General features: G+C 43.1%; 1 protein-coding gene across 6 annotated transcripts in view; it reads left to right on the top strand.

Moving 5' to 3' along the window:
• The first annotated feature begins 12,101 nt into the window (after positions 1-12,101).
• MYO5A (myosin VA) overlaps positions 12,102-14,898 on the top strand; it is a 179,798-nt gene continuing 177,001 nt past the window's right edge. For all 6 annotated transcript variants that reach the window (XM_045822393.1, XM_045822390.1, XM_045822394.1 and 3 more), the window contains exon 1: positions 12,102-12,402. In XM_045822393.1, the coding sequence (XP_045678349.1) occupies positions 12,376-12,402 (27 nt within the window). In that variant the 5' untranslated portion in view covers positions 12,102-12,375. The remainder of the gene's footprint in view (positions 12,403-14,898) is intronic.

The raw sequence follows: 14,898 nt of genomic DNA, 5'->3' as shown, positions 1-14,898 counted from the left end.
GTTTAATATATTTTAATAAACAGGAACAGCACAGAAGACAGACAACATTAAAAACATACTTATATGTAGGACAACTCAGAAAAGTATAGTGAATGGATAGAATCTACTGTATGATCAAATGCTATAAACACCATTTAGTTGCCATCAGTCAGAAATTTACTTGTTTTTAAAAAAATCCAAATGCTGGCATTGTCCAGAAAATTTTGTTTGTTTATATTGTTACAAAGTTGAACTGCTTGAAACTTGTTCACTGAAACACTTTGACTTACATTAATGCTTTATGTCTCCGCATTTATATTTTAGAAATTCACACACAAATTAAGATGGAAATATGGCCAATACCTGCTTTCTATCCCCTATTTTCCACTTGCAATCATATACTTAGGTACCTTTTTGACCCCATGGAAAAAAATATCTATTGTGCAGAACAACCATAACAGGAAGAAGGAATTTTTTTAAAAGAATGAAATGTTTCCCATCATAGTGGATTCTTAAGCACATTCTCCATGTATGTGGCATGCTAGCTGGATGTCTTTTGGCATAATTGTTAACACGTTTGGCATGGAGATAGCACACAGGTTGGTGTCTTCAAAAAGGCCAACGGGATAGGCTTCACTTGCGTCCTGCGAAGCACCAATAGCTGCGCTCTGGAAGCACAGATCTGTTTCAAAGTCCTAAGCAATTTCTTACACTAGACTCTGGAAGAGAAGTTCGCGAAGCAGTTCAGTGAACTTCTGATGGCGTCTAACTTTACGAAGTGCCAAAGTACCAGACCTGTAACGATGCAGTTTCTTCACCCCTCCAGTAGAGGGCGCACTCTTGCAAGAGGCTTTGGTAGCCATTTGTTTCCTCGGTGCTTTACTGCCGGTCGACTTGCGGGCAGTCTGCCTTGTACAAGCCATGGTATAGGGACCTCTTTACTTACCCACCTTCTTTGGCTAGAGCTTGGCGAACTGGACGAGGTGCTGGTATTAGAGAGCATCAGCAGCTGCGAACACCGGAAGAAGACCTTTTTAAATAAAGGAAATATATTCAAATAATCAAGGGATTGGGAAATGTGGACCTGTATAAGGAAGTTTAGCTGGAAAATGTGGCGTGTGAAGGAACTCTTGATATTTCACCCTGTCCTTTTCTCTAGCCTTCAACTTAGGTGCTCAGACCAACCTTGATTCCTCAAGCTGAGACCAACATGCACCAAAATCGACTAATTTTTTATTTCTCTCCACTGCTGCTAACATACTGTAAGACATTAATATTTCTGACCTGGATAACTGCTGTAGTTCTAACACATCACTTTTTATTCCTGCCTCCTCATTCATGCTGTGGCCTTAATCTATGCCCTCACACCACCCTGCTTCCATTCTTAACATACAACCTCTTAAGATGTCTCAAGCTCATTCCTGCTTCTGTTCAACACGTTTCTTTTCTATTAAACACTTCCCCTGGTTCATAGTTTGGCTGGCTATTTTTCATTCTCATCTCAGCTCAACTTTTAACTCCCTTAGAGGGAGGTCTAATTCATTATTGACTCTCTAGCACCTAGAAACAGCATATGCCTACTCAAGTGCTTGTTGAAGAAGTAAAATAAAATAGAATATTGGGTTGGAAATGTAAGTGGAAAACCAGATTAAGAACGTGGATACAGAGAACATGCTTGATTCTTCAGTTTCAGCCATGTGTAGTTTCATTGACATAGGACTTTATTCTCATTATTTCTGTGAATGAAGAAATGTCAAAGAGCTTAGGTCATAAACTTCACAACTGAAATTGGTATACCTGATATCCACGGTAGGATGTATTAACTATTGGCTGCTTCTCTGTTCTTGCATGTGATCATAACCTTACAAGCATTCTTTGTCTGATTCCCAAGGCTCTACTGACCCATTTCCAATAATTTAGGCTAACCGATGTATTGTCGGTTCTTGCTCTTCTGCATCTATACAAGCTAATATTTCTAATGGCAGTGTATAAATGAAAGTTGCCATTTGTTTAAATTACTGCTGAAACAATCACTGTAGGGTAGCCAAATTTTAACTTAACAATAAAGATCAGAAGTAGACACCAGTGGACAGCTTTCTGCCAGGCCACACTTGTAAGTTATAGAACAGAAACCTTTTGTATCTTCCTTAATTCTCAACTACTTTAATATCAACATTATGAGAAGTCTGATCACTATGGATGTGTTTGCTAAAAGGTAGACTAAACACATTAGGTTTTTTTCCTACTGATTGTGAGATCTGTGTTGAAAACTTGTATATGAGTTAGATCTATGGCTTGTGTTGCCAGCTGGGGTAATTGAGGTGGTCATACATAATATTATTCCTACTAAGTTTATTTTGACAGGTTTATATATCAACTTTTAGAAAACATTACACTTATTTCACACCTTGTAACTCCTGGGTATATTCTGTTACGATATTGCCACCTAATTGTAGTGTATGTCCATCCCCATGAGGGAAGTAGCTACAACAGTCAGAAGCAAAGGGAGGAAAAAGTTTCAATAAGAGGAAGATGATCTACAGTGTGGAGTGTAGCAGAGCAGCAAGAAGAGTAGGACCTGAGAAACTGCCAGCAGCTTTGGAAATTGGTTTCACTGATTGGAAAGAACGATTTCTGAGGAAAAGGTATGTATGGGCTTGGACAGAGAAATAGAAGAAGTACATAAACAACTAAAGATGGATTAGTGGTGAGGATGTTCTTTTGAGAGATTGTGAGGTGTGGAGAGAAGATGAAAATTTTGATTTTAAATGTAGGAAAGATTTAAGTATGGTTATAGGCAAAACAGATATGGAAGAAAAACACGAAGAGGAGGCAAGGACTAGAATCAAGAGCAGGTGAAGAGATCACCCTTGGCATGTCTTTCAAAGGATGGATGACCACAGTTCAGTGGGGGAAGGGGGCACTAGAGAAGCACTCACTGACCTGAGTCCCATCCAAGTGGTGAGACTATTTTCAAGACACCCAAATGGAACAAATGCAGGGCACCAGTCATAAGGTAAATATACAGGAAAAAATGATAGAAGTGATGGTTGGTTCTAAATTAAATTGTTAGGCTTGTTTTCCTGCTCCTATTAAAAGTATACTTGTATGTCATTCAGAACTCAAGTAGTATAGGAGGACATAATGAAAAGGTTTATAAAATTTTTTAATTTTAAGCATAGTTGACTGTTTTTCAAGACTGACGAAGATTTAACTCACAACACTTCCTACATTCCTCACATTCTCCTTCTCGGATCATAGTGTCACTCACTACTCATGGTTCCTTCATAGGCTTTTTTTTACAATGTCTAATAATGTATTTTCACTTTTATTGTATTGGCTGTCAACAGTATTTCTTAGCTTTCTAGTGTGTAAGATGACAATATTAACACTCCTATGTTTCCTTTTGACTCTCCTCCCTTTTCTCTCTCTTTTTTAAACACTTTATTTTTTTTTAGAAAGAGGGGAGGGGAGGGAGAAAGAGGGGACAGAAACCTCGACTGGTTGCCTCTCTCACACCCCCAGCTGGGGACCTGCAACCCAGGCATGTGCCCTGAAGGGGAACCAAACCTGCGACCTTTGGGTTTGCAGGCCGGCGCTCAATCCACTGAGCCACACCAGCCAGGGCTCTCCTCCCTTCACTCACTGTTTGTCATCTGTATTCTTACAATTACACTATGAAGGTTGATAACATTTACACTCTATTTTATGATCACTAATAGTCCTCAGCTGTATAGGCTGATAGATATAGTTCACTGCAGATCACAATTTATCTCTATGATTACATTTCCTTCTATAGCTTTCTGTTTTTCTTTGTGTTTTTTAATTATATTTTTCCGCTGGTCTTTTGGGTTCTATCATAGCCCAAAGGAGACAATTATTTTATGTCTCCTACCACCATGTCTAGTATTCTAGAGCCTTTTGCTCCAGAAAACTCTCCCCTGGAGACTACTTCTTCCTTGTTTCAAGCTGAACTTGTTGCTTTCCCACCCTAATACACAGTTTAGCTGCTGTCCTGAACAGATTGAATCCATTATTTTCTAGGTTCCATGTTTGACAGCCATTGCTTTTTGCCTTTGTCTTAGGTAAGATCCCCTAGAAGTAGAAGTTTGAAAAATTGTGTGAATAGTTGTAAGCATCATAAATATCTTTCTCCAACTTGTGTCTTCTTGTCTTGTATTCGTAGGGGTCTCTGTTGATACACTTCTAGTTATATTTCAGAAATATTTCAAACATACCTTTGCAAAAACTGAATATTCTCCTCCCTTGAGTGTTAGTTGTTCACCCTCTGATATGCAATAAGTACTTAACACTACTTTTATCATTCAGTCACAGTGCATTCTAATTGACTTCATTCAATTAGTTACTTCCTTTCCATAAAAGGTAATGTAATTACTTTGCTCTAGCACTTAGAGCACTATGTGCCTGGCCATAGTAAGTGCCCAATGTTTCTGTGAAGAAATTACACCCTTGAGATAGTAGCCATTCCCTTTCACCCCTGCTATACCACCCTCTCATGGTCAGGGCTCTTATCTCAAAATCATAATCCTGGCTCCTTTAATCAGATCACGTCCCACATTGTTGGAATGCTAGAGAAACAGTCTGGTGTAAATCTAGGAATGGCCCCAGAAACATGCTCCAGCAGTGACCTGAGGGGGAAGCTGCTGCTACTGCCACCACCCCCAAACATGGAGTGCCAGGAGTCCAACTGTGATGTAGCCACGGTTGTCCCCCAGACTTGGCCACCTCTGCTGCCACCTTCATTGGCAAGTGGAAGTTCTGGGGAGAGCCTATTTCATGTATCCTGAGTATCCCAACTCTCATGCCGATGAATCTGGTAGACTAGGTCATATGACTGCATCCAAGCTGCAAAAGAAGTGTGGATAGGCATCTTGATTTTTCTATCAGGAGGCAGGACTAAGGTAGAAATTTTCTTAAAATGCAGAAAAGAGGACAGGCAAACAAATATGATAGATGCCGTTATACCTTCCAACATGGTCCAATACAAGAGTCTCAAACTATACAGCAAGGTTGTAACCAATTAAGTCAGAACATTTGTACAGTCCTAATCTTTGACCTATTTATCTTTCTTGGCTGACCCCAGAGTTTATTATTTGCCTCATCAAAAATGTTCTTTCAGCCCTGCCTGGTGTGGCTCAGTGGATTGAGTTCCAGCCTGCAAGCCAAAGGGTCACCAGTTCAATTCCCAGTCAGGGCACAGGCCTGCGTTGTGGGCCAGGTTCCCAGTGCGGGGGTGTGGGAGGCAACCACACACTGATGTTTCACTCCCTCTCTTTCTCCTTCCTTCTCCTCTGTCTAAAAATAAATAAATAAATACAATTTTTTTTAACGTGCTGTCAGAAATCCCTCATTTCTTGGTTCTGCTTCCGTTGAATCCTGCAACATGACAGAACCGGGCAGTCCAGGACCCAGAGTGAATATGTGGGAGAGAGAGGACTGAAAATTTGATTAATACTATCTTAAAATTATATAGTACAGCCCAACTTCCAATACACTTTCTCATCTCATTTGAATCTATCAACAATATAATTTTAAGTTTCCCTGTTTTTGCTAATTAAAAAAAAAGATAGGCTCAGGTTTCTCACTGTTGGAAATTTTATAGATAAGCAAGAGGGGGAGGCTAGAATGATTTCTGTGGTAATGGATTAGAGTTGGAGTCTTTAGTATGAACTTATGCTTAATTTATAGTTTCCTACACATATTAATAGAAATATGTATAGATAGGTATATATACACAGGTTAGTATACACATTTCCTTGCTCCATGGCTGATATGGCCTAGAAATAAAAACAATACCCCAAGAGCAATGAGGCCCAGATTTAGTTTCGAATGTCCTCCAGTGAAAGGAACCAGGGCTTCCTGGAGACATGGCTGATGCTGAGGCTGGAGAAGAAATATACAAGATGCGTCTGCAGCACAGCATAGTGCTAAAAGGAAGTGCTGTGGGGGTCGGTGGAGGCAAAACACAAAACAAAACAAAACAAAACAAAAACAACCCTTCCACAATGATGGGGGTGGGGGCTAAGTCAAAAAGACAGGAACCAACTGAAAGCTCCCAATGGATAGAGCCTGAACAACTTCAGCAACAAAATTAAGTATCAGATGATAACCAAAAATATACTCAGGAGCCTATACTTACATGAATAAATAACTGAATGCATAAATGGGAGAGATGAGACAAATCACCCATGTAGAAGAATTCCAAATTTATGTAGGTACTTGGTCCTCAAGGAGATGGCGTGTGACTTCCCACTCGTTCTGTGTGGGCTGCACATAGTTGAGTTCTTTCAGAGGAGTATGGAAAGGGGCCTATGTCAGTGTGATGTGGCTGCCATGACAAACTATCACAGACTATATGGCTTAAACAAAATTTGTTTTCTCACTTTTCCAGAGGCTAGAAGTCCAAGATCAAGGAGTTGGCAAGTTTGGTTTCCTCTGAGGCACCCCCTCTTGAAGCAGGCCGTCTTCTCCCTGTGTCTTCACATGGTCTTCCCTCTGTACACGTCTGTGTCCTGATCTCTTCTAAGGACACCAGTCATATTGGATTAAGGTGCAATTGACCTCATTTTAGCAACCACCTTTTTAAAGACACTATGTCAAAAAACAGTCACATTCTGAGTTATGAGGGCAGGGGTTTAGGACTTCAGTTTATGGATTTTGACGGGGCACGATTCAGCCTGTTGCCGGGGGAGAATTAACTGCAGTGGAGATACTTGACACTACCTGAACCAGGTGATCGAGGACAACATCAATGGTGATGTCATGTCATGTTGATAGTATGGCCCTTGATGTGATAAAAATGCCACTTTACCTCTATAGTCTTCCTCACAAAAACTCATTGCTCCAGTGTAATTAAGACTGAGGAACAATGTAACAATACTCAACTAGTACTACTCAAAACTGTCATCAAAAACAAGGAAAGGGAGAGACTGACGGCTAGGAAGATCCAAGTGAGACAAGGACAATTAAATGTAGTATCCTGGATGGGATCCTGAAATGAAAAGGACATGAGGTAACAATTAAGGAAATCTGAATACAGTATGGGCTTTAGTTAATGATAATATATCAATATTGGTTCATTAATTGTAGCAAATGGACCCTACCAGTATAAGATGTTAATAATAAGGTGAATGGTTGTTGTGTTTTTTTTTAATCTATTTGGGCTGTTATAACAAAATACAGTAGGCTGACTGGTGGCTTATAAACAACAGAAATTCATTTCTTACAGTTCTGGAGGCTGGGCAGTGCAAGTTCAAGGTGCCAAAGATTCAGTGTCTGGTGAGAGCCAGCTTCCTCATAGATGACTGTCTTTTCACTATAATCTCAGAGGGTGGAAAGGCGAGGGAGCTTTCTTTGGCCTCTTTCATAAGGTCACCAATGCCATTCATGAGGACTCCACCCTCATGACCAAGTCACCTCCACAGCTTCCACCTCCTGCCATCACCAGGGTGGGGGTGGGGGTGGGGTGAAGATTTCAACATGAATTTGCATGGAGGGGGCAAAAACATTAAATTCATTTCATGGGGCATATGGGAACTCTGTATTATCTTTGAAGTTTTTCTATAAATCTAAAACTATTCTAAAATTATTTTTAAAGTTTATTAAAGAACAAAACAAGGCTCATGTTGAATAGGTGGCTTGCCCCAGGTTAGAATGGGGACTAGAATCTAGGTTTTTGGAATCTGAGTCATTTTCATGACTGAGGAATTTCCACCACTACCACCTGGAAGGCAGCTGCGCGTCTGTGGTTGTTGGTGGTCCAGGATGAATGTGACTGGGTACGAACTTCAAATAAAACGATTCAGGAAGACCAAGGCAATAGAGAGCGATGAGTGGGATGGATTTGGGAAGACAGTATTTCAAGATGCAGAACAGTCCGCTGAATCAGGTGCCATGGAGCTAGGCATAAAGGTGCAGAGGCTGGTCAAATGGGCAGTCGGCACACAGGCTGGAAGACTGGGAACGACGGGCCAGAGGTCAGACAAATATTTGAGGAAACACAAGATTAGAATCTAGAATTAGAGTAATAGGTATAGGGAATAGAAATAATTGTACCTTTTGAGTTAAGTACTGTTCTTTTTTTATCCTCCCCGCCTGGGGAGCCATGAAGTGTGGCTAGGCCTAAGCTAGGGGCAGCTAGGATAACCAGTGGGGGCCGGGGAAACCAAGGCATGGGGAGCTAGGAGTTCCGGATGCCTGACGTCCATCTTCCGGAAATCTCTCAGGTCAGTCCGACTGTATTCTTAACTTTGGCTTTTCTGACTCTTAGCTTAGTTCCCTCACTGTTCAATTACATATCCTTCCATTATAAGTGACCTCCCATCCATATCACCATTTGGGTCTTTATTTTTTTTTCTTTTACCATTTGGGTTTTTCAATGAGCTATTTGGGGTTTTCCCCACCTGCCCAAATGTCACTTATGCCCAATAACTAGTCCCCTGAAATATTAACTAGTAGCATATGTAAATACCCACTGATATACTATAACCAGTAACGGTACTTTGCCTCTGCCTCTAGAATTGGACCCATTTTACAGAATTAAAATCAGTACTTTATAAGACTGTGCAGCAGGGACTGCCCCTTCCCCTGCTCCCTAAGCCACCTGTTGCAGTGAGCTTTCCCAGGCCAGGGAGCACATTTCATTCATCTCCAGCTTTATTATCTGAAGTGCTGGTACACAATAGGCTCTCAGTAATTTTTTTAAAAATTTGAATAAACCAGTGACCACCCTCCTACAATTGCTGGTCTCCCCACATTTGCTCTCCTGTTTAGTTTTTTTTTCCATTGCAGACTGTTATGGGTTGAATTGTGTTCCCCCAAAAGACGTTGAAGTCCTAACCCCCAGTACTATCTATGAGACCTTATTTGGAAATAGGGCCTTTGCAGATGACCAGATTAAGACGTGGTCATTAGGGTGGGCCCTAATTCAGTATGACTATGACCCTATAAAAAGAAGACACAGGGACACACACATACAAACAGGGAGAACACCATGTGAAAGATGAAGACAGAGACTCAGGTGATGCAGCAGAAGGCGATGAATACCAAACACTGCTAGCCAACCACGGGGACATAAGAGAGAGGCATGGGACAGATGCTTTCTCCCAGCTCCTAAGAGGAACCAACCCTACTAACACCTTCATCTGGGACTTCTGACCTCCATATCATAACAGTACAACACTGTTTAAGTCACCCAGCTTGTGGCACTTTATCACAATAGCCCTAGCAAACTAATACACATATCACCTTCACCTTCTACCTTTCTTTAAAAAAAAATTGTCATTGATTTTAGACAGGCAAGGGAGTGGAGAGAAACATCGATTTGTTGTTCCACTTATTTATGCATTCATTGGTTGATTCTTGTATGTGTCCCGACTGGCCATCAAACCTATGACCTTGGTGTTTCAGGACGATGCTCTAACCAATGGAGCATCCAGCCAGGGCTCTACCTTTTTAATTGCCTACCGTCCTGAATAGAATGTAAGCTCCATGAGGTCAGAAATTTTATCTGTTTTGTTCATTCATGAATCCTCAGCATGTAGAACCATTTCTGGCACATTGTAACTCTCAATATTTGTTGAAAAACATAATATCCACAAATATTTTGGAGGAGAGGGATTTTTCACATTAATTTGTACACTGTTATTTGAAAACAACCTACATGAAAATGTTTCCAATTATAAAGTAGTAGTTGATAACAATCAATTAAAAATAAAATCTACAATGTTTTCTAGCTCCCCTCTAGGAGGAGGGAATCCTAACCCCTCAGAAGTTGTAACTATTGCTGGTTTATTGCTGCTTGCCTACTGACAAAGTTCTTGGGACTGTCAATACACATGGGTAACACAGGGGAGGCAGGCCATCAGGGCTCCTGTTGCTTCTGAATTGTAGGTCTACCCTTCTTCTGAAGGATGTAGAGTAAGGTCAAGGTAGAAAAGCCTTCTCCGCCTCATCCCTACTACCTTCCTCCTACTAGTGCCCCAAATATTGAAGTGGTTGAATGCCACTTCAGGAATGTATTCAGGAATTAAAGAAATAGTCATGTATTCAGGAATTAAAGAAATAGTCATGTTTGTTTCTTTTTCTCCGTCATTAAAACACACACACACACACACACACACACACACACACACACACAAAATCACTCACATGTATAAGACTCAACTTTTTAGTGTTTTCTAAGTGTAGGGGAAGAAAATATTTTCCTCATCCTTCTTACGGTCCCTGGCTGGGCCAAAATTAAACTGACAAAGACAGATTAACAGGAGAAAGACATACAAACATATTAAGTTTCACATGACATGGGAGCCTTCACAAGGAAATGAAGATCCAAAGAAATGGCAAAAACTACTTGCTTTCATGTTAGGTTGAACAAAGAGATAATTGTGGAAGAGTCACTAAACTATATAGGGAGGCTAAAGGAATATAATATGTATTTCAACAAGGTCTGTATAGAATTCTCTTGTTCTTAACCTTTTGACCTCGACTTTAAGAATTTTACTTTCCTTCTGGTGTAGAAAGGGCATCTTCAATATAGAATTTCATCTCCTGCTTTTAGGAAAAAGAAGGAAGGTCAATGTTTCTCTTGTACTCGCTGTTTTTCAAGTGCCCCTTGAAATAGTCCTTTGCCAAAACAGCATACTCTGGGGCAACTCGCCCTGAACTCCTTCATCAGCATACTCAGCCTTTCTCAACAGTTCAGGGATGTAGGTATTCTCCCAAGGGCAAGAAAACAGAATGGTTACCACCTTACATAGGGCGTGAAGGAATGCAAGGGGGTAGAACTGAAGTCTCTTAAATCTCATTCCAGTGCCCTTTCAGTTGTGATTGGTCATAGCTGCACATGTGATCCCCTTTTATGTAAGGGCAATTAAGGTGGGATCCCAAAACACAAAGATTCAATTTTAGAATTATAAGGAACACAGAAACTTCTGTAGAACTTTTCCGCCTTTACCTTTAGCATCTCCGAAGAGACTGTGGGCAGTGAGTAAGGGAAGGAGAGGCTTGAGTTCCTGGGAGTGAAGACTGGCCCCCAAGTGTCCTCCTCTGTCAAATGCACATGCAGGACACACATGCAGCCTAGGGTGCCAGCCTTGGGAGACGGTCTTAATGGAGCTATCCCAGATTCACATGCAAAAACTGGGCACCCCTTACAGATCAAAGAAATAAGAAAGATGAACACACTAAAAAGAAGCTGGGATTAAATATATACATGGAGAATAATCAACCAGGAATGAAAGTGTGGGTGGGAAGGAGGAAGATAGAGGGTGAAGACTGCATGGGGTTGGGTGTGCAAAGACCACATTCTTATGCTGGATGTGCAAAGATAACAGCGAGCTGACTGAATGCCGCTTCTGAGATTTCTTTGAGCTTTTGATTCAGAACTGCATTGTACGAATGGACCCCTCCCCACTCACAAAGGCTCTCAGAGGGCATCTGGATCAGCTTCAGCAAGATTATACATGGTGCGGATACACCGGGGACAGACAAGGAATAGGGCTGGAGATCAGGGTAGTGGCACTGGTAACGGGGTAGACTCTTGGACCGCTCCCTCAGGGCATCTTTTCAAGGCTCACAAGTTTCTGTAGCTTACAACCGGTCGCTACGCTCTGGAGTCATAAAACGACCCTGCTGCAAGGTGCTGGGTGACTTGGTAATTCTGTATCTCAGATTCTTGAGATCTGAGCCTGACCTCTACTGCTAACAAGGCTCTTCTGGAATTCCAGGTTATCCTATGGCCTTCCAAGAATCCTCCACCCAAGCCCTTTCTCTAGAAATGCTTCTTAGGACAAGAGAAGCAGTCTTTTAAAACCTGGATACCCTCAGTGGCACCAGCTATCGCCGCCCCTCTCGGGGCTGGGTTATTCCGCACTATCTAGGGCTCTACTGGGGTAGGGGGCGTCCGGGATGCTACGCGCCCCCCAGGGCCGGTGTGCGGCCCGCAGGAGACCTGGGGGAGCGCCGGCTGGCCGCCAGATGATGTTCGGAGCCCGCAGCCCAGGGGAGGCGGCGTGAGCCCGCGAGAGCCCGGTGCAACCGCGGTAGCCGCGCTCGAGCGCAGCCTCCTCCCGCTCCCACAATGCACAGGGCGGCGGCGGCGGCAGCATCACCGGCCGCCGAGGGGGCTGCGGCGGCGACTCCGCGGACGCTGGGCACGCGGAGCGCTCGAAGCTGCTGTGGGTGAGACCCGGACTGATGGCGAGGCTCCGGCGGGCCGCCCGCGCCTGAGGCGCCGCGCCCCGCCCCGCCCGGCCCCGCCTGCCCAGCCCTGCGCCCGACGGCGGCAGCCTGGGCGCTTCCTAGTCCGCGCGGGCGGCAGCCCAGGCGAGGTGCGGCCTCCGCTCAAGCGTGGGGCATCGACACCGCGGGCTCGCCATGGCCGCGTCCGAGCTCTACACAAAGGTAGGGCGCCCCGCGGGTGTGGGAGGGGGCTGCGCAGGCCGCAGCGCCAGCTGTCTGGCAGGGGTCCCGAGCGGCTGGGGCGCCACCCCCTTTCTGAGCATTTCCAAACCCCGGGCCCTGCGGGTCTGTCGCCCGCAGAGGCGCCTTCCTCTTTCGGGCCGTGATGATGATGAAGGCCGTGGACGGAGGCGGGCCGCGTGGGCTACCTCTGGCCTCTGACACCTCTCCTAGGCTGGGAGCAGAACGCGTTTCTAGGACGGGGAATTTAGTAGGGCGGGCCTGGGTCAGGACTGCGCAGCCCTTTGGTTCGCTTTAGGGAAAAATCCTGACTCGTGGGAGATGCTTGTCTGGTCGATCAAATGGTCCCTCCCTTGCGAACACGAGCTTAAAATAACGTCCGGTGTGGGTATGTGGTGCCACTTCTACCGCCAGCCAGCCTTTCTGTGCGATTATTGGGAATCCTGCAAACTGCCGGCAGCCAATTTTCACCTTTAGTTGCCGCGTTTCTGGTCGCTGCCCTGTGGGTGGTGAGCCCCTGGGAGGATGCAGCCGTATAAATGGAAGCTGATTCCCGGGTTGGGATGGTCCTTACTCATTTGTCGCTGGGAGTTTGCAACCTGCGTGTAATCCCTAGAGCCTTGTTAGACTCCATATCTTCACCATACACTGAGGCGAGCCTTTTCTTCTGGGTTTAATTTAAGGGAAGTGGCATCCTTTTCTTCATAATGCTGACATCAGTATTCTCGTGTCTGGTAATCTCTAAGTGGCATGTTTTGAAGAACTGTCCCTTTGAAGTCTGTTCTGAAAATTTGTCTTGGGCAGTGTGTGGTGTCTTTTGTGAACATGTGTAATCATGGTATTTTATACTGTAACTCATATGTGTAGGTAAGAGTTTTGTCAGCTGTTAATTACCTTTAACAAAATGGCCTTAACTTTTCAAGTTCGCATTTGCAGCAGAATCTCCATTTAGGATTCTAGAATCATTACTTCCAAATGAGACCCCAAGTAAACCCAGGACCCAAGTTGCAGCACATTAGGGAGAAAAGAGGTCTGGACTCAACATCAAGAGAACTGGATTCTAGCCCCAGGTCTTTTCACTTACTGTGCGACCTTGGGTCTTCAGTAAATGGGGTTAATTGTATGTGCCCTGCATCTCTTACAAAGCTGTTGTGAGGATTAAATTTACAAATAAGTAAGAAAGCTTTTTGTAACCTGTGAATTTCCCTACAAATATGAGTTATATGGTTAATTTCTTCAGCCATGAAATGAGCTTTCTTGGAACATTTTCTGGGACCCCTTTCTTTCCAGTCCCAGATTTAAAGAATGCACAATTGCAACTTTTCTCTAAACCTAGTAATTTCTTTAGGCATTGTAGATCTCTAATGTATAAATGAATGCAGTTGGAAACTGATTCAAAGTCACTTGAATCACAAACATTTGTATAGTGCTTATTATGTGTCAGGTACTGTGCTAAGTGCTTTACAAATTAGTTCATTTAATTCTTATAATGAATGTATGAAGTGGTTACTAAGAAATATCCATTTGAATCATTTTCACATGAAGAGATCTGTAAACATTACTTACTTTGCATAATCCCCTTCCCTCTTTGTCTGTGGTGAGGACTCCATTGTTGAGCTGCCTAACTGTAGGTTGGTTAACTAGAGAAGGGCTGGATAATAAATAGCTCTTGGATTTTGGATCTGCTTTTTCCCACCAAGATAATTTGTGGTGGGGTTGGGGAGTGGGGTGTGGGGAACAACTGTGATTTTTCATTTGTCAGGTTTGGGGCTTCAGCCATAGCTTCAAATTACCTGTTTTAAAATTACCTGCTAGTCGTTATAAAGACAGCCTGGTTTAGACATCAAGACTGAAGTTGAGTTTAAGCTAGCGACGTTCTCCTAAATGCATTTATGCCTAAAAATAATCTAATCACTTGGCTGTTGTTGGCCAATTCTTTGTGTGACTGGAGTGGGCAAAAGTATTTATTGACCACTTCCTGGGTAGTCAGGTACTCTGCTCAATGTTGAGAGGTCCTAACAGTGAACAAGACACAGTCCTTTCCCTCAGAGGGCTCATAGTCTGCTTCTTACATTCTTGACCTATTTTGAATCTCCAAGGGCATAAATAACCTACTGTAACTCAACAGAAGGCAGATAGCTACTATGGTATTAGCAGAAGTTGGGGAACAGGTTGGGAAATGAGGAATGTTGGAATGGTTCTAGAAACAAAAGCTTGGATAGTGATTATTGTTAGAAGTAGTATGAATGGATAGCCACAAGGATTTTTCCCTTGCAGAGGATTACAGGAAAGGAAGTTCTGGGGTAGAGAACTAGGAAAGCTGTATTAGTGACATGCCATCATTATGGTATTCAACAAAGTACCCTTTTAAAAAAAGGTCATGCAGAGCTTAAAGGAAGATTTTGATGTGTGATACACATCAGCTCTTAATTGTGGTGAAAGGCAAGAAACCCTTCAGTTCATTCTATTTAGCTAAAA

This window comes from Phyllostomus hastatus, unplaced genomic scaffold (genome assembly GCF_019186645.2).
Source record: "Phyllostomus hastatus isolate PE091 unplaced genomic scaffold, TTU_PhHast_1.1 phas_scaffold_501, whole genome shotgun sequence".
Taxonomy (NCBI): domain Eukaryota; kingdom Metazoa; phylum Chordata; class Mammalia; order Chiroptera; family Phyllostomidae; genus Phyllostomus; species Phyllostomus hastatus.
The sequence above is the reverse complement of the archived record's forward strand: the minus strand, read 5'-3'. Positions and strand labels throughout refer to the sequence as shown.